Source organism: Micromys minutus, assembly GCF_963924665.1.
Source record: "Micromys minutus genome assembly, chromosome: 29".
NCBI lineage: Eukaryota > Metazoa > Chordata > Mammalia > Rodentia > Muridae > Micromys > Micromys minutus.
Genome location: NC_137964.1, coordinates 17,772,737 through 17,797,500, shown reverse-complemented (window position 1 = coordinate 17,797,500; position 24,764 = coordinate 17,772,737). Strand labels below are relative to the sequence as shown.

The following is a 24,764-nucleotide window of genomic DNA, read 5'->3' as shown; positions in this document are numbered from 1 at the left end:
ACCATTCAACAGATGAACAGGTCGGTGTGGCAGAGTCCACTGGTCCTCAGCCTACCACACCCTGATGAATGCTACTCCTTCTCCAATTAGTCAAAACGAACTTCCGGAAGGACCATGCAGCAGGATCGTGTCTTTAAGAATGCACGGAACTGCATGCTGTGCTGTTCTCTCTCTCTCTCTCTCTCTCTCTCTCTCTCTCTCTCTCTCTCTCTCTTTCTCTCTCACTTTTCTTCCTTTCTCTTAGAGACAAGATCTTATAGGTCCCTGGCTGCCTCTGTCTTCCCACGTGCTGGGATTACAGGCTTGTGGTTGCTGGTGGGGGATCTACAATTATACATCTCACACCGCTTATGTACTGCTGGGGTTGGAGGGTGTCCTGCTTGCTGGGCCAGCTCTCTGCCCACCCAGTCATGTTCCGGGGCTAGCTATTCTTCACTGGACTTTTTTCAATTTTGTTACATCAAAAGCAAGATGAAATAACTTTTTTTATTTTGGGGGTGTAGCCGAGGCCAACTACTTGTAGTGACTGAGCAAGTCACTATTCCTCATGTACAGAGCCTGTATCAACAGTGGGCTTATCAGGTTTACAGAATTACAACCAACTTCAATGTTAAACCTGTTTGGAATGCTCTAACCCAAATTTGTTTAAAATAATAATAATGATAAACCGCATACACATTCATTTATTTTTACTTTATGTGTACGGGCTTTTGTCTGCATGATTGTATATGCACCCAGCCTATAAAAGTCCAGAAGAATGTTCGAGATACTCTGTAACCGGAGGTATAGATGGTTATGAGTTGTCATGTAGGTGCTAAGAACCAAGGTGTCCTCTGGAAGAGCAGCACGTGGCCTTACCCACTGAGACACACCTCTCCATCCCCCAAGTGACATCGCCCTTCCAGGGTACCGTCATCTGCATTTTATTTTCAGCAGAATCTCACTAGGAGGTGCTGGCTGGCATTACAGGCGTGCACCACACCTGTCCCTTCCCTCTGCTTCTAAATGATTTTTGGTGGTGCTGGGGAGGGAACTCGGGGCCTTGCCCATGCCAGACAAGCTCTCTATGGTTGAGCCATGCCCCTAAGCCCTCGCTGGGGGATTTTAGGCAAGTGCTCTATCACTGACCCATATACTCAGCTTAAATTACTTTTCCCAAAGTAAACTTTCCCCTTCATCTTAAAAGGTCTAAAAACCATATATGGGTCAGAGAAATTGCAAAAGGGAGATATTAAAAAAACAAACAAACAAACAAACAAACATCGAGTGGTACTCACTAACTGAAGGGTTTCCAAGTCCCCCGAAGGCATTGCCGCCGACCGCAGCGAGGCCCGTGAAAGTAGATGGCCGGTTAAAAGGCTCTGCAAATGAGATTGAGAAAGAAGGGATGTGGTTAGGGACTTCTGAATGAGGAGCTCAGGGGTCTTGGCAGTTGGGAGAGCAACAGAACCACTCTGATTCTCCCGATAGACTGACTGTGTAAGGGTCTTTCTGTGCTTGGCCTTAGGCACTGGGTTAACAAGAGTCCCGAGGGGTTATTTTCCAGAGTGTCATCCTTTGCATCTTTCGGCTCTGGACTTGAGATGATGCTGAGCAAGCTCAGGACCCAGCGTTCTAAGTTGCCTTCTCATCCGCAGACTGTTTCCGCCTGTCTCTCCTTTTTATAGACATGTCTCATGTCACTCGGGCTGCCTTCAAACTTGATCTAAGTCAAGGCTATAGCCTTGAAGGGATTTTCCTGCCTCATCTCTACCTCCCAGGGGCTGCGATGAGATGCATGAACAAAAATGAGATACTACTGGGATGAGAGAAAACACTGGAGTTTGATTCCCAGCACCCACCTAAGAACTCGAAACTGTCTGTAACAGTTCCAGGGAATCTGACACTCACTTCTGGCCTCTGAGGGCAACTCAGCCACATGTACAGACATTCATGTAGGCAAAACACCTATAAGTGTAAAATAAGAAGTGATCAAAGCTGGGCACAGTGGTCTTTAATCCCAGCACTTGGGAGGCAGAGGCAGGCAGATCTCTTTTGATTCTGAGGCCAGCCTGGTCTATACATCGAGTTCCAGGACAGCCAGGGCTATAGAGAGAGACTCTGTCTCAAAAATACTACTACTACTACTACTAATCTTCCCATATATTTCCCACCAGGAAGCACTGCCTGTGACTGACACACTTCCAGGAAATAACTGAACAGCCACAGGAGTTGCACACCTCCTAAGAGGAGTCACGCTAACAATAACGTATGAAGAAGTCAAAAGCAAAGAGAGCACCTCCCTCATGTAGCTCTTGTAACACTCACTTTCTTTATAGCTCTTGGAGAAACCCCTAGATGTATACGCAGGACAAGCCCACCCAGAACACATGGGTCCTGAGATGCCAAGGAATACTTCCCTGCCCCAAGTCCCTTGTTAATACTGAATACCAAGTTAACTGAATCTAGAATCGCCCGGGGGGACAACCCCTGGGCAGAGCTGTGAGGAAGTGTCTCAGATTAGGCTGAAATGGAACAACCCACTCTCAGTGTGGGGGAGGGGTTACCAGGCAATAGTGTGGGGCATTAAACTGAAGGGGAAAGCGGGCTGAGCATCAGCATCCATCTCTCTCTGCTTCCTGAATGCAGGATGACTGGCTTCATCAGGATCCTGCCATTGTGCCCCACCCCGACCAGGGCGGGGAGGATTCTGTCTTTCTGACTCACCAAGGTGAGCAGCGGGGTTGAGAAAGTTACTGTGATGAGGTGGTGGCCCAAAAGGGGTCCCGGTAGGATGTGCAGCACCTGCAAAACCCAACAGAGTAAAATCAGAATTTAGAGGAAAAAGCCTGAAGAAAACATGTTCAGAGTCAAATCCCACTGTATCCACAGCTCCTGCTGACGCAACTGGGTAAAAGACAATGTTCCTGTTAGGGACCAAAGAAGGCGTTTCTCTTCCCATCTTTCCCAGCTGCATTGGCAGCCTGCTTAGTTTCTGTCAACTTAATACCAAGCTGGAGTCATCTGGGGAGAGGGAACTTAGCTGAGAAGATGTCTCCTTCAGATGGGTCTGTAGGCAAGGGGCATTTTCTCCGTTCATGAATGGAGAGCCCAGGCCACTGTGGGTGGTGCCACCCCTAGGCAGGGGATACTAAGTGGTGTAAGAAAGGGTAGGAGAATGTGAGTCTGTCCAGCAAGCAAGTGATTAATGATCCTCCGTGACCTCGGCTTCAGTTCCTGCCACCAGGTTCGAGCCCTGACTGTTCTTCATGATGGACTGTAAGCTGATATAAACAGTTCTGTTTCCCCCAAGTTGCTTTTGGTGGTGGTGTTTTATCAATAGATAGCAAACTGACTGGCTGGCCACTATGCAGAAAGGCATTTGCTTCGTGCACATGTGCATACATGTGTGCAAATACACAAGTATCTGCATGTGAGATCAGCCACACTCTTTCTTCAAAGTTTTAAGACAGGGTCTACACCAAATCTGGGAATTCTCACTGACTGTGCTACTCTGGCTCTCCAGTGGGCCCCACCTCCCCAGCTCTGGGCTCAGAGATTCACACTGCCACACCTAGCTATATGGCTTCAGGTCCTCATGCTGTGTGGTAAACACTTCACTGAGCCGTCAGCTCCAGAAGTATCTCTTTGTGAAGTTGATGGCATAAACATTAGGCCTGGTTAGTGGGTTTGGATAAGACCAGAGTAAAGGAAGTCTCTATAACTCTCTCTACAGAGATGGAAGCTTGCAACACTGAAGAGAATGCACCTCTAACGTAGAGTATAGAATAAGGGCTTCCTTCTTCAGGGCTCCAAGGACCTGTTTTTCACTTCGTAGGTATTCCTAAAGTTGCAGACATTGCCCAAGTCCTGTTCTCATTCCTAAGGAACATCGAGGGTTCTTACCATGTACTGAAAAGGCCCTCAACGCCACCAAATGTAATGCTGGGAGAGTTGATGCTAAATGATGGGGGACTAAGCCTGCCAACGCCTCTTCATTTGCAATGCCAGGAAAAGATATTCTATTCCTCTTTTGAGTCCCCAAATCCTCAGTGTGGCTCAGTTGGTAGGATGCTTGCCTGGTGTGCAGAAAGCAGGGCTCCAACCCCAGCACCGCATAAACTGGGTAGTGCACAACCAGCACTTGAGATGCAGAGGCAAGAGTTCAGGGTTATTTTCAGGATATACATGGACATACACAAAAGGACTGAGCAACTGGCTTTAATAGTCTACTTCTCCTGCCAGGAAACCCAGGTTAATTTACAGCTCCTTTCACTCAAGTAGTAGTTGTTGTTCTTCTTGAATTTTAAAAATACATTTACTTAGTGTGTGTTATGAGAGTATGGGGGGGGGGAAGAATGAGAATCGGAGAAGAACATTATTTTTAAAAGCTTCAGGCATTCAACTTGTTAAAGTCAGCGAAGAAGGCAGCCCTGGGGAGGCTGGGAAGGCAGGCCTGGCTACATACAAGAGCGTCTGAAGCAGGTATGTGGTAGGGTGGGGTGGGGTGCTTTCTTCAGACATGAGTGCTAGACTCTGGGGAGTCAAATTCAAGCCCTCACACTTGCATGACAAACACACTTTTACAATAACCATCTCTTCCAGCCCTGAATTTCTCTTTCTCTGGAGACCCCAATGGTCCTGTGGGCTTGGGTTTGCACAGTAAGGCTCAGCACATAAGGACAAATGCTGGCATCTCAACATTTGAAGGCACCTAAGGGGTTATCTATCCACATGGCACTGAGAAGTAAAAACCAACTTCTTGTCTGCACAAAGTGAACATATTCCACAGCCATCATTAGTCACCACCAATGTAGCCAGCCAAATTAAAATGTGGGCTACATACTGTGCAGTGCATGCTAGTTAATGCTCTGACAAAAACCCAGGCCTCTGGGGATGCCCACAGTTCCAGGATTATTGAAGCAAAAGAAGCCAATTCATCCATTTGGCTCCAATGAAGTCCGGGGAGAAATCTCTATTTCTCTCCCGAAATTGCTCTCCATGTATCCTTGTCTCCGAGCTAGGTGCCATGGTAACAGAGCCTTCAAATACATTCCCTGAGCAGAACCCACAGGAGGAAAAGCCGAGACTCTGGCTATTCCATCCATCCCCAAGGGTGATTTATTTGCTTTGACTACAGGGTCACTGTACTGATGCCGATGCTTCTCTCTTGCTCAGTGTAAGAGACAATGGGTCTACCAAATGCAAATCTTGGATCAGAGCCTGAGAAGGCAGTGGGAAGGATGGACGTGGAACTTGTTTCCTTAAGGGTCAGAAATGGTGTACTCCTTCATTGTTTTTGTTCCTAGGGGTAAATTCAGATTCACACGGTGAGCACATGAAGCCACAGAGGTTGTTACTAAGAGTAGAGCACCACCACTTAGCCATTTACTGAGCTGCGTCGCAGGGACTGAGTACTAATGGCCACTTAGAACATACTGAGTGGGCTGGAGATATAGCTCATTTGGTAAAGCGCTTTCCCAGCATGCACGAAAACCTGGCTTCAATCCCTAGCACCATATAAAGTGGGTGTGGTTACACACATGGCGTGCGATCCCAGCACTCAGTAACTGGAGACAGGAGGATCAGAAGTCTAAGATCAGCCTGAGCTACATACAGAGTCCAAGGCTACCTCAGGCTCATCAGACCCTGCCTCAAGGGGCATAGTGCAGAAGGTGGGAGGAGACAAGAAAGAAAGCCAGGTGTGGTGGCACATATTCCCATTACTGAGGAGGCAGAGGCAGACAGATTTCTGATTCTGAGGCCAGCCTAGTCTACAGAGTGAGTTCCAGGACAGCCAGGGCTACAGAGAGAAACCCTGTTTCGAGACTGAACAGTAGCTAGGTGTAGAAGTGTCATCTTAGTACTTAGGAGGGCGAAATGGAGACTAAGTTTGAGGTCAACTCCCTCTACATAGTGAGTCCTAGACCCACCAGGTCTGCAAAAGGAAAGAAAACACTGAATGTTAAGGACACTTGATACCAATAGGACCTGTGCTGGTTGGTTATTTATTCGTGTATGTGTGTAGTATAATATAGTTTGTGTGTGGAGGTCAAAGGACAACTTTCAAGAATGAGTTCTCTCCTTCCACCATGAGTCTCAGGGAATCAAAGCAGAAACACAAATGGCTTTACTCACTGAACCACACTGCCAATCCTATTATGGTTAGTTTTAACTGTCAACTTGCCAGAACCCAGAATAACCTGCTAAAAGAATTTCAGCTGCGGAATTATCTAGTTCAGGTTGGCCTGAGGGTATGTTTGTGAGGGACTGCCTTGATTATTAGTTGACTTGGCCCACTATGGGCAACACCATTCCCTAGGCAGAGCCCTGAGCTTTGAGAGCAAGCTGCTAGGATGTGTTTATTCTCTTTTTGCTCTTGACTGTGAATGCAGTATGACTAATTGCTATGAGTTTTTGCCTTGGCTTCTCTCCAATGATGAACTGTAGCCTGGAAGTATAAGACAAATGAAACTTTTTCTTCCCTGAGTTGCTGGGCTTTGATTGTCTTTTTGGTTGGTTGCTTTTTTGTTTTTTGTTTTATTTGGGGGGTGGGGGTCAGGGTATTTGGTATATCAACAGAAATGAAATTATGGCAAATATTCCATATGACCACTACTTTTGGCCTGTGTGCGTCTTAAGCAGAAAGCAGCAGTCCTCTGACACCCTCTGCCTTCCTCCCCAGCTGGACCTTCAGTACTGAGGAGACATTGGGAATACGTATCACAGAGCTGAATGAGTTTCAGTGCCAGTATGTTCTGCAACAGAACAGCCAGAGCCATCTGGGCCATTGTTTATCTCAGTCCTTACTAAAAGCAGTGCCTTTTTTATCCTTTGCTTGTTTCTATGTCCAAAAATGATTTTTTGAGACAGAGGCTTAGGTAACCCAGACTGGCTTTGAATTCACTATGTACTGAGGATGACCTTAAACTCCTGATTTGCTTGTCTTAGTCTCCTAAGTTCTGGGGTTACAGGTGTGCAACACCATGCCCAATTCATGGTGTGCTGCAGATGAAACCCGGGACCGAATTGCTAGTTAGACAAGTTCTCTATCAACTGAGCTATATCTCAACCCTGTCTGTCTTAAGAAACCATAGCTAAAGCTTACCACGCAGCCCAGGCTTGCTTTGAATTATCATGTTTCTCCTGCTTCTTCTAAACACTGACAACAGACCTAAGCTACCAAACACATGGAGTTAAACTGTCTTGCCTCCATCCTTGGACCCTCGAGGGCAGTGTGATCGTCACAGTGAAGAAACACTCACTAACTGTTCAACAGGCAACAGAAATGTGAGGATAAATTCATCCTTACAGAATCCCTGGATTTACTGGTCTTCCAATCTGCCCTGGCAAGCTCTCCGATCTTTTTCAATAGCTTTTCACACACCTTTGAGTTGTCTTAACACAGGAATAAATGATGAACCAAAGCAAACAAGTATTGAAAGGCAATGGGCTCTTTACGTGTGTATATGCATTCCTGTGTGTGCAGGTGCACGTGTGTATGAAGACCAGAGGTCAACCTTAGACATTATTCCTCAGGTGTTGTCCACCTTGGTTTTGTTTGTTTTGAGACAGGGAATATGGATGTGTGTGTGTGTGTGTGTGTGTGTGTGTGTGTGTGTATCACCAGTACAGCTAGGCTGGTTAGCCAGTGAATCCCAGGGTCTGGCCTGTCTCATGTATGTATGTATGTATGTATGTATGTATGTATGTATGTATGTATGTATGTGTGGTGTATATAAATCACCAATACAGCTAGGATGGCTGGCCAGTGAATCCTAGGGTCTGGCCTGTCTCATGTATGTATGTATGTATGTATGTATGTATGTATGTATGGTGTATATAAATCACCAATACAGCTAGGCTGGCTGGCCAGTGAATTCCAGGGTCTGGCTTGTCTCATGTATGTATGTATATATGTGTGTGTGTGTATGTGTGTGTGTGTGTGTGTGTATGTATGTATGTGTGTATATATGTATACATCACCAATACAGCTAGGCTGGCTGGCCAGTGAATCCCAGGGTCTGGCCTGTCTCTGCTTCCCCACTGTTGTTCTTACAAGTGTGTGCTACCACACCAGCTTGATTACCTCTTGGTCCTTGCTGAATGAAAGAGAAGTATATCAAAGAAGCAGGGCCCACCTCCCTAGTCACATGAGGTACTACCTCACAAGCTGGTATAAATCCTATTCTATAGTTATCAAGTGATTAGGGACATGAGCCCAGGTATTAGTCTTTTATTGCCAGCTCTCTGAACTCACCAGCGGCAGAGAATAAAGTGGAAGGTCGTGCCAGATCGTGAGGGTGATGGATGGCCCCGAAGAGGCTGGGGCCCGGAGGACGACTCAGGAACTCAGGCTTCAGCCCAAAGTCCAGCTTGTGTGGGTCTGACTGCATCTGTTTCTAAAACAAGAGGAAGGAGAGAGGCTGAGACTGGGAGGCCAGCAGACAAAGAGATATTAGCGAATAACTCAAGACTGAAGCGGTGGGTCAACGCTGAGAACACTGTGAGAACACAAAGCCTTCAAAGGCCAGGAAAGCACCCTGGCCTTGCGAGGACTATCAGGTGCAGCTATAAGGTGGCATCTGCTTCCTACATCAGAAACATCCAATGGCAAAGCCATGGGCCTTGGAGTGGTCCATCCTAAAGGGTACATACAGCCAGGTCCTATTTATTCTAAAACTAATACTACTCTCCACAAAGGTCACCATTTTGTTGTTAAGGCCTAGTCTGCAGGGTCTTCCCCTATCCCTCCAGCTCACATAGGCCAGGCTAGCCAGGCCTCTAGCCCACTGTGTAACCGAGGATGACCATAAAGTCCTTATCTTCCTGCCTCCACCCCTACAGGAGTGTACAATCATGTCTTATATGGTACAAATGAAACTCGGGGCTTCCTGCATGGAAGACAAGCACTCTACCCAGCTGAGTCACATCCCAGACTGGGTTTGTTTTGTTTGTTCGTTTTGAAGCAGAGTATCACATAGCCCAGGCTACCCTCATACTTGCTACATACGTGAGGCTATCCTTAAACTCCTAATCCTTTGCCTCCAGCTCCCCAGGGTAGAGATTATAGGCATGTACCACTATAACCCCCCCAACCATAGATTTACTTTACTGTGTCTTCTGTGTGGAGGTGATGTATGTATGAGAAAGAGAGACATATATGTGGGTGCCCAGAGTCCAGAAAGGGGTGACAGATTCTCTAAAGCAGAATTACACGGAGCTAGAGTTGGTATCCTTCTAAACTGCAGGGAATCAAATCTACCCATCTTCCTGAGTTCTGACAGCCTTCCCTCTCAGGCAGCTTCCAGCCTCCCCAGAGTTATACTGTCCCCTAGGTCCTAGCTGTACTTCCTGCTCTTATCTGGCTCATCCACTGTCCTGGGCCTGCCTCTAATTGGCATTTGCAATCTCCCTGGGCTCCTCTGATGGTCTCAGCCATCCTGACCCTACTCTTGTCCTGTTTCAAATGCTCCTGTTCAGGGAACCTGTTCCCTGTTGTGTAATGGGGGGGGTGCCTTTACAAAGGAGAGGCACCCACGTGGACTAGGGTGTGAAAAGATAAGCCAACCCTTACTCACCCAGCAACCCTCTCTGAAGTCGAAACTTAGCCAGGCACCTCACGAAAACACATGGAGCCTTCACGATCGAATGTGCATGTGCACATACGCATGCACGTTACACTGAAGGACAGAGGCCACCTTTAAAGTGTGGTTGATTATCTATCCACTGTTTATCAATAACCTGGAGCTCACCAGGCTGGAGTGGCTACCCCAAAGGGTCCATCTGTTTTCACTCCCTCCACTGTGGGACTGCGAGTAAAAGCCACTGGACCAGTTTTGTTTTGTTTTGGTGGTCTCTGGGGGTTGAACTCGGGTTGCCAAGCTTTCAAAGCAAGCACTTTACAAACTGAGCCATCTCCCCAATCCACTGCCTTTTATTTAAATACATGATGGCACATCCCCAGTTCTTACTGCTGAACACATATAGTAACGGGAAGATCATTGCCCTGAGCCTGCCACAGGTTCAGGTCTGCAGGCCTCAGGTCTCCACAAGTAATTCATGAGTGGCTAAAAGAACGAGGAAGCGTACACTCAGGAGCGAGGGACAGAGAGATGCAATTTCTGCTCCAGTCTATGGGGGAATACCTTAATGAAAACCTCACTATCAGAGAACAGCCAACCTCCAAAACCAAGCTTCTAATTCTCTGTAAATCTATAAAAATCTCCGAAGCACCTCCTTTAATTGAGTTGCCGAATTATTTAGTGCTAATATCGCATGGTAGATGGCGTGGACTCATTAAGAGCAAGTAAGGTCCAACAGGCAGAACGGGGCTTGGGGATTAGGAAACATTCGCCTGGAGAGGAAGATAACCGAGTCACCCTGTGTTCCAGAGGCCTAGCTAATTGAATTGGGATAATGAAAGCCAACTCACCAGGGGGCGTCTTCATGGAGCAGAAGCAGCCTCCCTGTCATCCCTCATCCCTTTAAGCTCAGGAAGTTAACAGGAAGAAGATGAGGCTTACCTGCTGCTCCTCAATCCCTGTCACCCAGGACCCAGAGTGAATTGAAGTCATCGTGCAAAGCTAGTTAGCTCCTCAAACTGCACTTGTTTCCTGGCTGAGCTGAACCGTGAGGGCTAATTATGCCTCGCCTGGTAATAAGGTAAAAGTGAGCAAGACTCACTGGTGGGGGGTGAAGGAGAGCAGGTGCCAGGGGAATGAAGGGATGCCTTAATTCCTCAAGAAGAAGGTGAGCACATTCTTTTTGGTAGCTCCTTCTTTCCGCCTGTCTGTCTGTCTGTCTGTTCTTGCCTGCACCACTGTGCAAGGTCAAAGGCAGAGGATAATTTTAAGGAGTCAGTTCTTGCTCTCTACCATGCGTGTCTGGGAACCGCACGTACTCAAGGTTGGCAGCAGATGCCCTTACCTACCGAGTCATCTCACTCTCTCGTTTCTAGTAAGTTATATTGTCATATGAACACCTGCACCTTAAATACACAAGGGCGACCTACTGAGTCCACTCGGCAGTGCTTGAACGTCTGTCTTCAGGATGACTCACTTGGTATTGGATAGCCAATCGGGGTCCCCTCCCTCAGTAATCATTGATTGCTTATGGCTCTTCACTGGGTGGGGAAGATCACTGGAGATCCCGGCGCCCCACCTGTGCTGATATATCAGCTACTGGTGTCATTGTGTGGGTTCACCTCTTGTCTTAAATCATAGCACAGAACCCTTCACACAGTGCTTCTCTTCCACAGGATTCAATAAGCCCTTCTTTCCTTCCTCCATCCCTTTCTCTTTCCTTCCCTCCTCCCCATCTCCCATGCCCCGAAAAAAATTATACCCATCTGCCCATCTATCAGTGCATGTGGAGACTGGAAGACAACCTGTAGAAGTCGGTTCTTTCCTTCCAGCACGTGAGCGAGCACAGGAGACCAGGCTCGGGCTGCCACGCCTGGGGGCAAGTACCCTTACCCATTGAGCCATCTTGCCAGTCGGGCTGCCACGCCTGGGGGCAAGTACCCTTACCCACTGAGCCATCTTGCCAGACCCCTCCCTTTTTTTGAGCGAACAAAGTCTCATCTATAGACAGGCACAGTAACTGGCCAGAAAGTGGTCCTGATGAGGACTTAGTATATTCTAGCCTCCCGAGGAACTGATGTTGCAGGCAGAAGAATGACCGTTCATTGTTGTTAATGATTTAATGATATGTGCATGGCCAGTGAGCTCTCAGTACCTTCAACTTCTTGCGGGGTAGAAATGGCCACTTCTCTAAACCCATAACATGAAGAAGTATCTTTTAAAATATTTTTTAAAAATATCTTTGAAATGTATGTGTTTGTGTCTGAGTGTGTGTATTTTGGCACGTTTCATGCAGGGGTGCCCTTGGAGGCTGCAAGAGTGTACCGGACTCTCTCTGCATCTGAAGTTCCAAACAGTGGCAAGCTGCCCGATACGGGTGCTGGGAACTGAGCCTGGGTCGTCCACAGGAGCAGTCAGTGTTCCTAACTGCTGAGCCATCGCTCTAGCCACTCAGTTTTATATTAAAAACAAACACGCACAAAACCCAAAACTAGCTGGACCGCTAAGACTAGGCTAGGAAAGGCATCCACCGCCAAGCCTGAGCACCCAAGTTTGATCCCTGAGACATGGCGGAGGGAACTGACTCCTGATATATATACATATGTGTATGTGTATATGTATGTGTGTATATATACATAGTTTGTCTAGACTGTACTATAGTAGTTCTATATAGATTTCAAAAGGCTTTATTTTATGAGCCAATTCATTTTATGTTCGAGTCATAACTCAGGAAAACAACACTGGAGGGGTGACACTAGTTTTAGCGTTTATGGCTTTCCTTCTTGCCGAGGACCTGAGTGTGATTCCTACCACCCATATAGGGCGGCTCACCAGTACCCGCAACTCCAGCTTCCGGCAAACGGACAGTCTCCTTCTGCCCTAGGCGGACATGCACATAAATAAATACTAATAAATTACAAAAAAAAAAAAAAAAAAAAAAAAAAAAAGAAAAGAAAAGAAAAAAAGAAGATAGAGCAGCCTTCGACACTTCCTGCCTGTAAGAATTGGGAGTTCATGGTCATCCTTGGCTATAAACTGAAACCCACACTGCCCAGCTACGCACAAGAGTCACACACCCACCTTGACTTTTTGTTGGTGGTGGTAAATCTGCCAGGCGATATGCACGTGCATGGCACACCACTTTCCTGGTTTCTGGAATGAGAAAGAATCCCACGGTCAGGAAGGAAGACACATCAGGAAGCCCTCCTTTCCTCTGCCCCCAAGCTCCCTGCAGGTCTGCACTATGGAGACTTCTGCTTCATGAAAACCACAGAGCTCTGTGCCAACCAAATGCTTCCATAAGCAGCTCTTCCAAGTTCAAGCGCGGGGTGTCAGAACCCTCATCCCCTTGTCCCATGTGGGTCTCAGACAACAGCTCCCTTACAAAGCAGTCCTCTGCCAAAGACAATATGGCAAGGACCTGACTCTCTTTGTGTGGCCTGTCTTCTCCAGTGCCAGCAGGCAGGCCACCTAACAAGTGCTGTCAAGCTAACAGGCACATCAGCTGTCCAGAAAAGCTAATTAGGGAATGTCTGTGGATCGAATCAAAACAAGAGGGGACTAGGCTTTCAAAGTGTTACATGGAAATTTGTCACATTCTTGCTGCAGTCTGGCAACCTTGCATGCTGCACTAACCCCTGCGTGTGTGTGTGTGTGTGTGTGTGTGTGTGTGTGTGTTCATTCTCTTCTAGTTCAAAGAAGAGGAAAAAGCAGAATGAGGGGCTGAGGAGGAAAGGGAGGAAAGATTTCTTCCTTCCTGCAGGGATCAAGTCTCTCTTAGGCCACCTGTGTGGTACAACAGAGGGTGGGGCCAACTCTTTCTGCTTCTTTTCTGCTCAGCACCTCCCGCGCTTGCTGCTCGTTCAGTGAGTACTGTGAGGGTGGGAAAGCCCCGCCCCGCTCTGCAGCAGCAAAGGTCAGACGTAAAAGAATTGTGGGTTGCTTGAGATCACAAATAACACACCCGTTTCAGGCCAGTGAAGAAGTGGGGTGGTGACGGCTAATACAGTATGGGGTTTTGGCAGGACCCAGAATTACCTAAGAGACAAGAGGCCAGGCATACCACAAGAGATTTTATAGATGAAGTTAGCCTCTGGACAAGCTTATGAAGGTTTTTTTTTTTTTTTTTTTTTTTTTTCCCAGTTAACCGAGGCAGAAGAACTCTAAATAAAGAGAGTGGTATTCACTGGACCGGGTCCTACAAGGAACGGGAAGCAGAAAGCAAGCTTGAGAGCTACAGTTCATCCCTCTGCTCCTTACCTACTGCCTCAAGTTCCTGCCACCTACATCTTCCTGCCATGATGTGCCACAACCCTGGAAGTCAGCATACACCCGTCTTTAAGCTTGTCAGGTGCTGTTACAGCAAAGAAAAAGTACCGCAGATGGGAACTGTGACAGTCAACAGCAGGAACTGGATCGTTCAGCCTGTCACCTGTCTTCTAAGTCAGGATGGACCCAGAGGCCACCTGCTGGCCAGACTGTGGACCTCTGGAACATTCTACCTATGTTTACAGCATCCTTCCCCTCCTTCCCTGGGAGGGTGCTTGAATGGGGAAGGTGTTCCGTCACTTGGCATTGAGTGCTCTGGGCAAAATAAACAGACCTAAGAGAGACTTAACTATAGACAGCCTATGGCTTGTCAATCCCCCTTGCCAGTTATCCCAGAATATTAAGGGAAGAAGGCTGAGTCAGGTGACTAACAAGTTTAAAGCAAGTTAGAGGAAGAGCAAGACCTTGTTTCACAACAGCAGCCTGACCTAGTCTGTCTGTTACATTTTTAAAGATATATATATATATATAAATTTTATTGTGTGTGTGTGTGTGTGTGTGTGCCTGTGTGTAGGTATTTGTGTTTGCAGTACCCACAAGGGCCAGAAGATGGTGCTGGATCCCCTGGAGCTGGACCTATGGAAGGTTATTAGCCACCCAATATGGGCACTGGAAACGAAACCTGGATCTTGGGCTAGGACAGCAAGTGCTTGTAACTTGAGAGCTATTTCTTTAGCCCTTCATCCATTATATGAATAAAAAGCCCAGTGGCTTGGCTTCCTCCAGCACTCAAAATGGGGAATAAAGAAGACCGTTTCTTATCTCCCTGGAATGCAAAACCAGGCAGTACTGTGTACTACCACTGACATTCACTCTGGCATCTCTCCAGCTCAGTCCCTGCTACTGACTTGTGTTTTTAACCCGCAGAGAGTCAGAGGTTGCAGAAACATTTCTAGAAGAAGCTCATCTTACCCTTAGCATAGGTCTGAAAGGATCTGTCAACTGTGAAGAGAAAATGACAACTCGGTTACATGCCTGTCACTCAAACAATTGCCCTAATTAACAAATTTGTAGTGCTTCATTAGGAGGGGAAATTAAAATGTTAGAATTTTACTTTTAAATGAAGCCCTTTTAGAGAATAATTAACCCATTTTCACACCATCAAAAGTACCAAGCATCCCCTCCCCCACCTCAGGAGCCTCAGAACATGCACAGTGACAAGCACTTCACACACACACACACACACACACACACACACAAGTTTTACCAGCAGAGATGTGCCCTATGTCAGTATGACTTGAGTGTAACTATAGCATGGGGGGGTCCCCATTTTGACTGGCTCTGCCACAGGCCACTCTGAGTGGCTGAGGGAGAGTAGTCCTCAGGTCACAAAATGAAGGGTGACATGGAGGGGACATCTGGGAACGAATGTCTGTCTTATCCAGACCCTGCAGACCCAAGATGTCTTTACAACATCCTGGCTTCAGTGAGTACATGCAACCTGAGGGCTTAACCTCTTACCAAAAAAAAAAAAAAAATTCAGTAAAATAAAAACCGCTCAGAGGATAGCTTCAAGAAGGACAGCCCACAAACGGCTCTCTACTGTACAGCTTTGCTTTCTGTTCTAAAGGCAGACATGGCATCAATTATGAATAAACAACATAACTGGGCCATAATGGAAATTTTATTTAGCTCTATAGCATGGTACATCTTTAAGAGCTGAGCGGTCTAGCAACTTCCTGACCTCAAACAAGACCGTAGGGGCGGGTGTGTGTGTGTGTGTGTGTGTGTGTGTGTGTGTGTGTGTGTCTGCCTAACTTTCAGGAAGTGCTGAGAATTTCTTTTCCATTCAGGGGATTCTATAGTGATTTCTTTTGTGCCAGAGAGATGGAAGCAGCTGGAGACAGGACAGACAGATGGAAAGAAGACATGCTGGTGGCATTCAATTTTTGGGCTCAAAAAGATTTTTTTTTCTTTTTCCTTGTTTCTTAAACTTAGCCAAGTCATTCATGCAGTTGGGGAGACTGTGACTTCTATAAGGAACAGGCATTTTCTGACATACCCATCCAAGGAAGGAGCACCGGGTAGGTACCTTTGTAAATGCCCTTAGTGTAACCTGTAACCGAGCCTGACTTTACACGTACCCTTGGGTCCTTTTGGAGCAGAGTATGTGGAACTGTTCCAGGCCGGGCAGCCACGTCAATGGGGTTGGATGTCTACAAATGAATTAGACCACAGCTTAGGACGCACAGGAAAGCAAGCTTTGTCCTTCTTACAAGTAGTCAAAATGAAGCATTATCTCCCTTATCTTGCTCTGGATTACGACTTTTTACATTTTTATCTCTGCCTATATGTGTTGTATGTTTGTCTGCAGGTACCTATGCCAAAGTACAGTGTCTTCCTCAATTGCTTTCCACCCTATTTTTTTGAGGCAGAGTCTCTCTCAAATGGACAGCCCTGGCTAACTAAGCTCCCAGTCACCGAGATCCTTTCTTCTTTGTCTCCATAAGGCTGGGAAGACAAACATACACCATGGACTAGGGGGTGGGGACGGGAGAAAGAGCTGGGATGGAAGATCCAAGAGTAACCCACATAACAAAGGAACTCCTTCTCCTTATAGATGTGCGTGGGAAGAAGTGTCTGAGATTGCAGGCGTAGGGCTTGGGTGTGAGTTTAGCACATTAGTGTAGGTACTAGATAGGACCTGAAGCTCTAATGTTGGGCTGGAGGGGTAGCTCAGCAGTTAAGAGCACTTGCTGCTCTTGTAGGTGAACTGGGTTCAATCCCCGGCACCCACATCAGGAGGCTCACAACTGCCTAGAACTCCAGAGAGATCAGACACCTTAAGGCTCCTTGGGCACTTCATTTACATGCACAGACAGAGGCACAAGATTTAAAGAAAAAAACTTAATCTTTAAAAAAAAAGCTAGAATTTAGAATATTAATCCTATTGTCTCATCCTACCAAGGGGTGCTCTAAGAGCTCAGCAGCTTAGGCAAGGCAAGATGTAAGATGCAGGTGATCCCCGCCTGAGGATCTAAGAAGCTACACAGGCAACTCTTGTCCTCAACCCCTCTTCCCTTTGACTCACACCACTAATGGCCTCTGGTTTCCTTATTCTCAGCTTCTCCACCAAACACTGAAAGAAACACTTAAGCCCACGATCAGGATGAAGTCCATGTGAGCTGCATCTTTCAGGAAGGCCGGTGGTGTTGTCTGGACCCTAAGATACCTAGGTACCTTAACTGACAGGCAATAATGGGAAAGGATACTCAGCGATCACTCATCGGTGATGGACGAAATGGGAGAAGAGACCCTGATTTAGGGACAACATAAGATCTCCTTCTAAATTCTGCTGCTCTCCTTCCAAACCCCCATCACCATGTTTAAATATCACTAACATGATCCGCATGGCTAGACTAGACGTTTGTCTCCTGAATCAACAGTAATCAAAAACAGTGTACTTCAAAGGAAACCGTTTCTAATGCCTCCTGAGATTTTTCTTTAAAAAATAGTAGTTTTTTCTTATTTATTTATTTATTTATTTATTTATTTATTTATTTTGGTTGTTTTCTTTTGAGATAAGGGCTCTTCCTATGTATTCCTGGCTGGCCTGAAATTTGTTTGCTGTGTAGACCAGGCTGGCCTTGAACTCAGAGATCTGCTTGCCTTGGTCTCTCAAGTACTAAGAGTGAAGGTATGCATGCTCAGCTATAGCGGCTATTTTCTTTTTTAAAAAATTAGAAATGTACATATCATATATAATACATGCATTTATTTTTGTATATTTGTGGGCCTGGGTTTGTCTGTCTGTGTGTGGGCATGTGTGGAGGTCAGAGGGCAACCTGCAGGAAGCAGTCTTCTCCTTCCACCATGTAGCTTACTGGGATCCAGCTCAATTCCCCAAGCTTAGTGGCGTGTGGCTTTACTTCCTAAACTGCTTTCCCAGCCTATAGTGGTGGCGTTTGAAACTTATTGACGTGTGTGTGTGTGTGTGTGTGTGTGTGTGTGTGTAGTGTGTGTACACAGAGATGTTAGAAGTCACAAAGGTGAAGGTCGGAAGGCACCATCTGGGTCCTGGGGATGGAACTCGGGGTTGCTGGCTGGTGCCTTTACCCACTGGGCCATGGCCTAGTCCTTGTTTTCTTTGAGAAGCTACAATCTGTAAGGATCCCTCACGTTAGATGTTAAGTCATTGGGGAGCCGGGAGAAACGCTCAAGTTGAGGCATGAAGCTTGCCGCCAAAGACGAGACGTGTGGAAAGAGAGCGAGTGAGCCAGAGAATGGAAGGAAAGCAATCAGCCTCTGCACAGCTAACAATTAAGCTTCAGTTGTTAACAGCCTGATTTGCATACATATGAAGAACTCCGCTAATGAACAGCAATCTACATATTCAATCAGGAAGATGGCCTGGAAAGGCTTATTTCAACACCGAGAGACACTTTCTTGCCCAGATGTAGTTTGTGGTGTGATTGGATAATTGCAAGTGAGGGAAATAGTCTAATTTATTAAATGACCTACCAGTCTGCTTGGGGACGCACTGGAGATTTGTCTCAACCTAGTGGGGACAGACCAGGGTCTGAAGGATTACTGAGGACCAAGGGAAGGAGTCTAAAATTCACCAGCACATGCTGTGGTCATTATAAAAGCCCTGAGTACACAGACCCTGGCGTTTTTAAGTTGCAGTTCCCTGTACAAGAGGGGGGTTTCAAAGACGTAGCATCCGACCCCTAATGCCTTTTTAATTCCTCTTTCCTGTTTCTGGTTTTTATGGCAACACACCTTTGAAAACACAATGTGTTCAGTGCGGGAGACTCTGGTCTCAAACTAGTTCTTTAGCTTAAGAATGGGAATGGGAGGTAGGAAGGGGGCAGAAACCAAACCACACACAGCACAACAGCTCAGCTAAGTGTGGTTGGCCACTGGAGAAGCATACTTCACTTTAAAAATTAGTATTTATGTCAAATAAGGGATTTAAATGCTATTTTCCATTCTTCTGATGTGGTTGCGATTGAACCTAGAGACTTGTGTATGCCAGACAAATGGTGTATGTCTAAGCCACACTCCCCCAGCTCCTTTGGGGAAATCTTTAGAATCCTTAGATTCCTCCGGGGGAATCTAAGGAAGTGTTCTACTGCTGAGCCACGCCTACAGTTCTACCACAGTAGATCATTTAAAGGTAAGATGCTGTCAAACTGCTTTGGAAATGTGTTGACCTGAGTAACATTCTCCAGGCAGAAAATAATTTAGTTCTTACTAAGAATAAAAGATGAATGAATTTCAAGAGGTCGGGTAGCCTAGTGGTTAGGAGCACTTGGTACTCATGCAGAGGACCTGGGATTGGTTCCTAGCACAAACATGTTGGCTCACAACCATCTAGAATTCCAGTTCTAGGAGATCTGACCCCTCTTCTGGAGTAGCACCAAGCATGCACATGGAGCACACACATATATGTGGGCAATATGTTCTGGGATGAGCAGAGAGTACAAATAAAGTGAGCTTTTTGCCTCACCACCTGCAGGCACACTATGTGCACAGATGCAGCAAAGGACAGAGAGTAAACAGAAAAATCTTTCTCAGACTACAGGGACAGAAAACAACTTTTGTCTGGGAACGTTTATCTCCCTTTACTACTAAAAAATCAACAGACACCTCAACTTCACACCGCAAACGCAATTTGGCATTTTCTACCAGGCATTTAATGTTCAGTATCATTTCTCCCCACAAGAAACACCCTTTTCTCCGTTGGTCTAGCCTTTGGTAAGTTGCTCTGCTCCCATAAATAACCCTTCGCTCATGTTCTTTGTGACCTTAGTTAAAAACATCAGTGGCTTCTGGGGGTGGGGAGGCGAGCAGATCAGTGGAGTGGGAAGAGGAAAAGAAGAAAGTATGTCAAAGTATATTACACATATTATTTGTATGGGAAAGACATAATGAAACCCATTATTGTTTATAACTAGTACATGCTATTGGGAAAGCGTATTTAAAGAAAGAAACTTGCATAGTTTTGGAAGGATATATATATATATATATATATATATATATATATGGCCTATAATGTATATATTCTGCACATTTTTAAGATTTGGTTTTATTTTTATTTACATGTGTGTGTGTTTGTCTGTGTGTATGTCATATGCAGGAGTGTTCACAGAGGCCAGAAGAGGGCACTGGATCCCCCAGAGCTGGAGTTACAGGAGATTGTAAGCTGCCTGAGGTGGGTGCTAGGAATTGAACTTGGGTCCTCCGCAAACGCCAAAGGCACTTACACCACCAGCCACTCCTCCAGCCTCTCTTCTGCGTACTTTGAAAAGTTTAGGAAACTTAGCTCAACTGCAACTACACGGGTCCTGGCGACAGCAAGTTTCATCTCTGTTTGGATTTAAAACTAAATGGACTAAAAAAAAGAAAGCCTCGTTCTATTCCCTGTGGTCCCTTTGGGTGTGTGAAGTCACTGCTGTAGGCAAGCGTGTCTACAACCCACCAGCACGCCTGGCCTGGCCCTCACTAAGGTAGCCACGTCTCCACTCTGAGGTTCTTACCTTCGGCTGGAATGCTCCTTGGAGTGAACCGAAAGGGCCCGTGGGTGGGATCATGGGGGGTATACCCGAGACCGCAGGAGGATAGGAGTGGAATAGCTGTAGCCAAAGAGGGGGAGGGATTTAAAAAAAAAAAAGGGATTTAGTAGGGGGGTCACGTGATATGTCCCAATTCCCATAGAAAGACACCGACATTAGCAAGCCAGCCAATCTCAGTATGATGCCATTAGCCAAGCTATGATGAGATGAACACACAGATGTGCCATGAATGTTTAACGAAAAAAGTTAAAAAGTAGTTCAGAATCAATCGGCCAACAAATGATGTCCCCGATGAGAACATCATTAGAGAGAGAGCTTTGCTAATTATTAATCAAGAAATCACATAGAAGCCCTCCATGCATAGCGAAAACAGGAGGGGATGCTAAGCCCAACAAAACGCCCTGAAAATTACAAGTGAACTGGGACAAAAAGAAAACCAAGGAAGAGGAGAGAAGGTCTTTACAAGGGCCAGGATTTTATATTGTTGAAACTTGATGAGTTTTAAGTGAATTTAGATGTCTGGTGGTTTGAGGAGAGAAGATTATCCACAATCCTTGTTTCATTAGGTTGCTCTAGTAGTGGCATTTCCAGAGGGCAATTTAATCCCCTCACCTAAAAATGATGAGGGATACTTGTGCAGGGTTAGACTTGTCTACATTTTAAAGGGGACTGCCAATGTTCATAGACACTCTAACAAGTATCATCCAGTGTGGTCTGGGATACTCTGTTTCAGTCTTCACTTCCTCTGTCCCAGACTTCGAGGTACTCAAGGCTGGGGGGGAGGGGTCCTTCTGGTCACTTTTCCTTGTGTAAGCTGCTCAGGGAACAGGCTTGCTGGAAGCTATGGGAGGGAGCTGAGCCACCTATGTGATTCTGACCACTCAGGCACAAAGATGTGTCCTAATGAAGTGCGGGTCTTCTGGACTCCGACAGCTTACAAAGCACAAACAATAAGGGGTGGGGGTGGGGCGGAAGAAACAGACTTACATACAGAGCAACCAAAGGCAGCAGAAATATCTTAGTCCTTGAGGAAAAAAAATCTTACTTCTCTGACTCCAAGCTACCATAATGCATTTAAGCAACCTCCCAGTCTCACTGCTGTCTAGTAAGTTAAAGACAAAAAAAAAAAAAAAAAAAACCAATAACAAGATTCCCTTAACAATGCTTTCCGTAATGACTAAAATCCACACTCTGCAACCCCATCTTCGGACGTTTCCTATTGCTCTCTGTTTCGTTTCGCTCTCTGCAAAGATACCAAGAACTTTTCCACACTAATTGATATTGAACTAAATCCACTTAAACAGCGATTGCCAGCCAAGTACCCTCATTTAAAACTACTTTTAAGTCTAAAATTGTGTTTCAGCTACTTGAGCGCACTGCATCTTAATTTGCCTTATAACGTCCTTAATCCCCCCCAAAGCAGGGGAGACTACTTCATAGATTAGCCACTATCGCTAATATTATGAAATAACTCTCCCCCAGTATGCTGTAGAAAGCTGAGTAATTAAATACATGCTGTATTAAAACACTCGGGTTTCTACGACTATGCCTCCAAGTGGTCCTTTCCTCTCCAACGCTTACAATTAAAAAAAAAAAGAATGGGAAGCCCATTCCCCTCTCCTTCCCCATGTTGCAGACCTCTTAAACTAGAAATATGGCACACTCCTGCCCCTTGTCTAAAAGCCTGAGGTGTGTCAGTCATAAAATCTCAGACACTCAGGCCTTCAGACTGCTCTTCCACCTTGAGTGGCCTATGAGTAGGAAGGCTCTGACTCTTGAGTCTTAGAAGCCAGCCTAGGCCACCCACCGAACATAGGGCTCCTTTTGTTAGCATGATTTCATTAGGTGGTCTCTCATTTATTTCTATTTAATATTTACTGGATGTATGTATGTACTTCTCAAGAGAAATCCTGTTTATCTTGGTTTTCTAAAAAATTGCATTATTATTACTATCATTATTATAATTAGGAGTGGGGGGCATATAGTAGGAGGTGTGGGTATCATGATGTGATAAATTAGTTCTCTTTCACTTTTATGTGGATCCTAGCGATTGAACTCAGGTCACCAGGCTTACAAGGCAAACGTGTTTAGTCACTGAGCCATCTTCTCAGCCTGTCTGCCTTGTTTTGTGAGACAGAGATGTGGGGCTGGCCAATTAGGCTAGGCAGGCTAGCCAGAAAATCCCAGAAATCCTCTTGTTTCTGCCTCCCCAGTGCTGGGATTAAGAGTATGAACCATCATGCCTCATGCCAAGTTTTTCACTTGGGTTCTGGGATTTGAACTCAGGTCCTCGTGCTTGTAAAGGACCAAACCATCTTCCAACCTCTGACCTTTCGTTTAAATCTGCAGAGTGACGAGTAAGGACAACTATACTGTGTGTGAGGCAGGCACACTCAAAAAGGAAACCCACATATTTATTCAATTCTCACTGTCATTGCTATAATGCTTTGTGCCCTAAGTTCAGCAGTCCAGGGTAGATCTCACAGGGACTGAGTAACCTATATATTTTTCTCCCCCTTCCACTACTTATATTATTTTTCTTTTTATTTTCCTGTGTGTGTATGCACGTGTATACACACATGCCTGAGTGTAGTGCCTGTGGAATCCAGAAGAGGGAGCTGTATCACCCTGAGCTGGAGTTACAGGCAGTCAGGAGCCACCCTATCTGAGTTAAGGGAATTGAACTCTGGTTCTTTACAAGAGCAACAAGGACTGACTCTTAACCACCAACCTGTCTGACAGGGTCTCGGCTGACCTCGGATTCCCTATATAACTGAGAATGACCTTGAACTCCTGACCCTCTTATCTCCATCCCCATGCCTAGTGTTAGTCTGTGCTGAGCATGAAACCTAGGGTGTCATGCCTATTAGGAAGACTATGGCCCAGCCCCTCAAATCCCAAAAGCTCTTCCTTGGTCAGTTCTGAAGGCCTCTAGAGAGGAAACAGTTCTAACCAACATCTAGTACTTTCTAGTCGTGCCCATCGAAAGCTTGACTGAATCCAGCCTTTCCTGATGTATTCAGGAAGGCAGAAACTGCAGAGTTGAGACAGTGCTATCTAATAAAAAAACAACAGGACCTATACACTTGACCAACAATGACTAAGCTTCCCTGTTTTCTGCCTCAAAGATACAAATTAATCCATAAGCACAGAAACTAGAGGAGTTTCAGGTTGAAAGGATGCAGTATTCACCCCGTAATCAAAATATCATAGTCAGTAGTCAGAACTCTTGTCTTGTGGCTAAATGTCAACTCAGGTCAGTAGCAGTCTATATCTTGGGATGTATTCTTCAAATTACACCAAGTGGAACCGCTTCTCAAATAAAGAGTCTTTTTTTTTTTCTTTTGAGAGAGAGAGGGTCTCGGGTAGCCCAAGGCTGGCCTTGAGCTCTGGGTCCTCATGCTTCCAAGTGCTGTGCTGACAGGTGTGTTCCACTAAGTCTAGCTAAGACTTTTTTTTTTTTTTTAATTGACTGATGTTTTTAATGGCCCAATTGGAACAAAGTCTGCCTAACAATCTGCCTATGTGAAAGAGGGTTCTGTAATTAGTCTAAAAGGGAAGAAAAAAAATCCACTTTCTGAAGAGGCGTGACTCAAAATAAAAGAAATGGTTTACTGATAGAATTCAAACTGAATCCCAGGAGTTCTGGATTCCTAGCCTCTCGAATGACTAAAATCTGTGATTTCATACTCTAAGTAAGAGTGCCTACCCACTCTTTTAGATAACTGTTTCAGATGTTTCCGAAAAGTTTCAAAAAGGGGCCATGCTAACGATTTACTGTTGTTTTGCTTTTGGAAGACAGGGTCCTACATACCCCGGACTGTCTTTGAGCTCACTATGTAGCAAGGGCTACATCAATCCCTGATCCTCCTGCCTTTGTTTCTCCGGTTTGGGCTAACAGGCTGAGCCACCGCAGCTGGCCTGCTGATGATCTTTTGATTTGGAAGATGATACTGCATCGCCACCCAAAGCAAAAATGGCATACAAGCACGCACCCCGGATGATAAAGGAGCGATGGGGAGACTCTTGCACAGATGGCAGGGAAGGCCGCCAGGCGCTTTACTCATCTGTGGCAAGAGTGCTGGAAATGGAGAAGGCATTACGACAAATGTGTAGCAGTATGACTCACACTATGCCGGTAGAATGGGTCAACTTTGGTGGGATATTTGTCAAACTGCAAAGGGATCAAAGCAAAAGCTAGTTACTTTAGCTGCATACTCTGTTCGCCCCTCCAGGAGAGGTGACCCACTAGACAAGCTTCCGTGCCAGCCTCACAGGGCACACAAAGCAAGTCTGGGCTCCCAACAGGAAGCACCCGGAATTTAAATGCAATGTGGTAAGTTCACCCAGTGTG

The 24,764-nt window shown here is 45.8% G+C and overlaps 1 protein-coding gene across 5 annotated transcripts in view; it reads right to left on the bottom strand.

The window, feature by feature from the left end:
* The window catches only part of AUTS2 (activator of transcription and developmental regulator AUTS2), a gene marked incomplete at its 5' end in the record, with an annotated part of 1,029,376 nt that overhangs the window by 4,873 nt on the left and 999,739 nt on the right, over nt 1-24,764 (bottom strand). For 4 of the 5 annotated variants that reach the window (XM_080941138.1, XM_080941139.1, XM_080941141.1 and 1 more), the window contains 8 exons: nt 1,278-1,361; nt 2,707-2,784; nt 8,240-8,381; nt 12,645-12,716; nt 14,805-14,834; nt 15,977-16,048; nt 20,375-20,470; nt 24,540-24,584. In XM_080941138.1, the coding sequence (XP_080797264.1) occupies nt 1,278-1,361; nt 2,707-2,784; nt 8,240-8,381; nt 12,645-12,716; nt 14,805-14,834; nt 15,977-16,048; nt 20,375-20,470; nt 24,540-24,584 (619 nt within the window). The remainder of the gene's footprint in view (nt 1-1,277; nt 1,362-2,706; nt 2,785-8,239; nt 8,382-12,644; nt 12,717-14,804; nt 14,835-15,976; nt 16,049-20,374; nt 20,471-24,539; nt 24,585-24,764) is intronic. The other variant, XM_080941142.1, reaches the window with a different exon arrangement.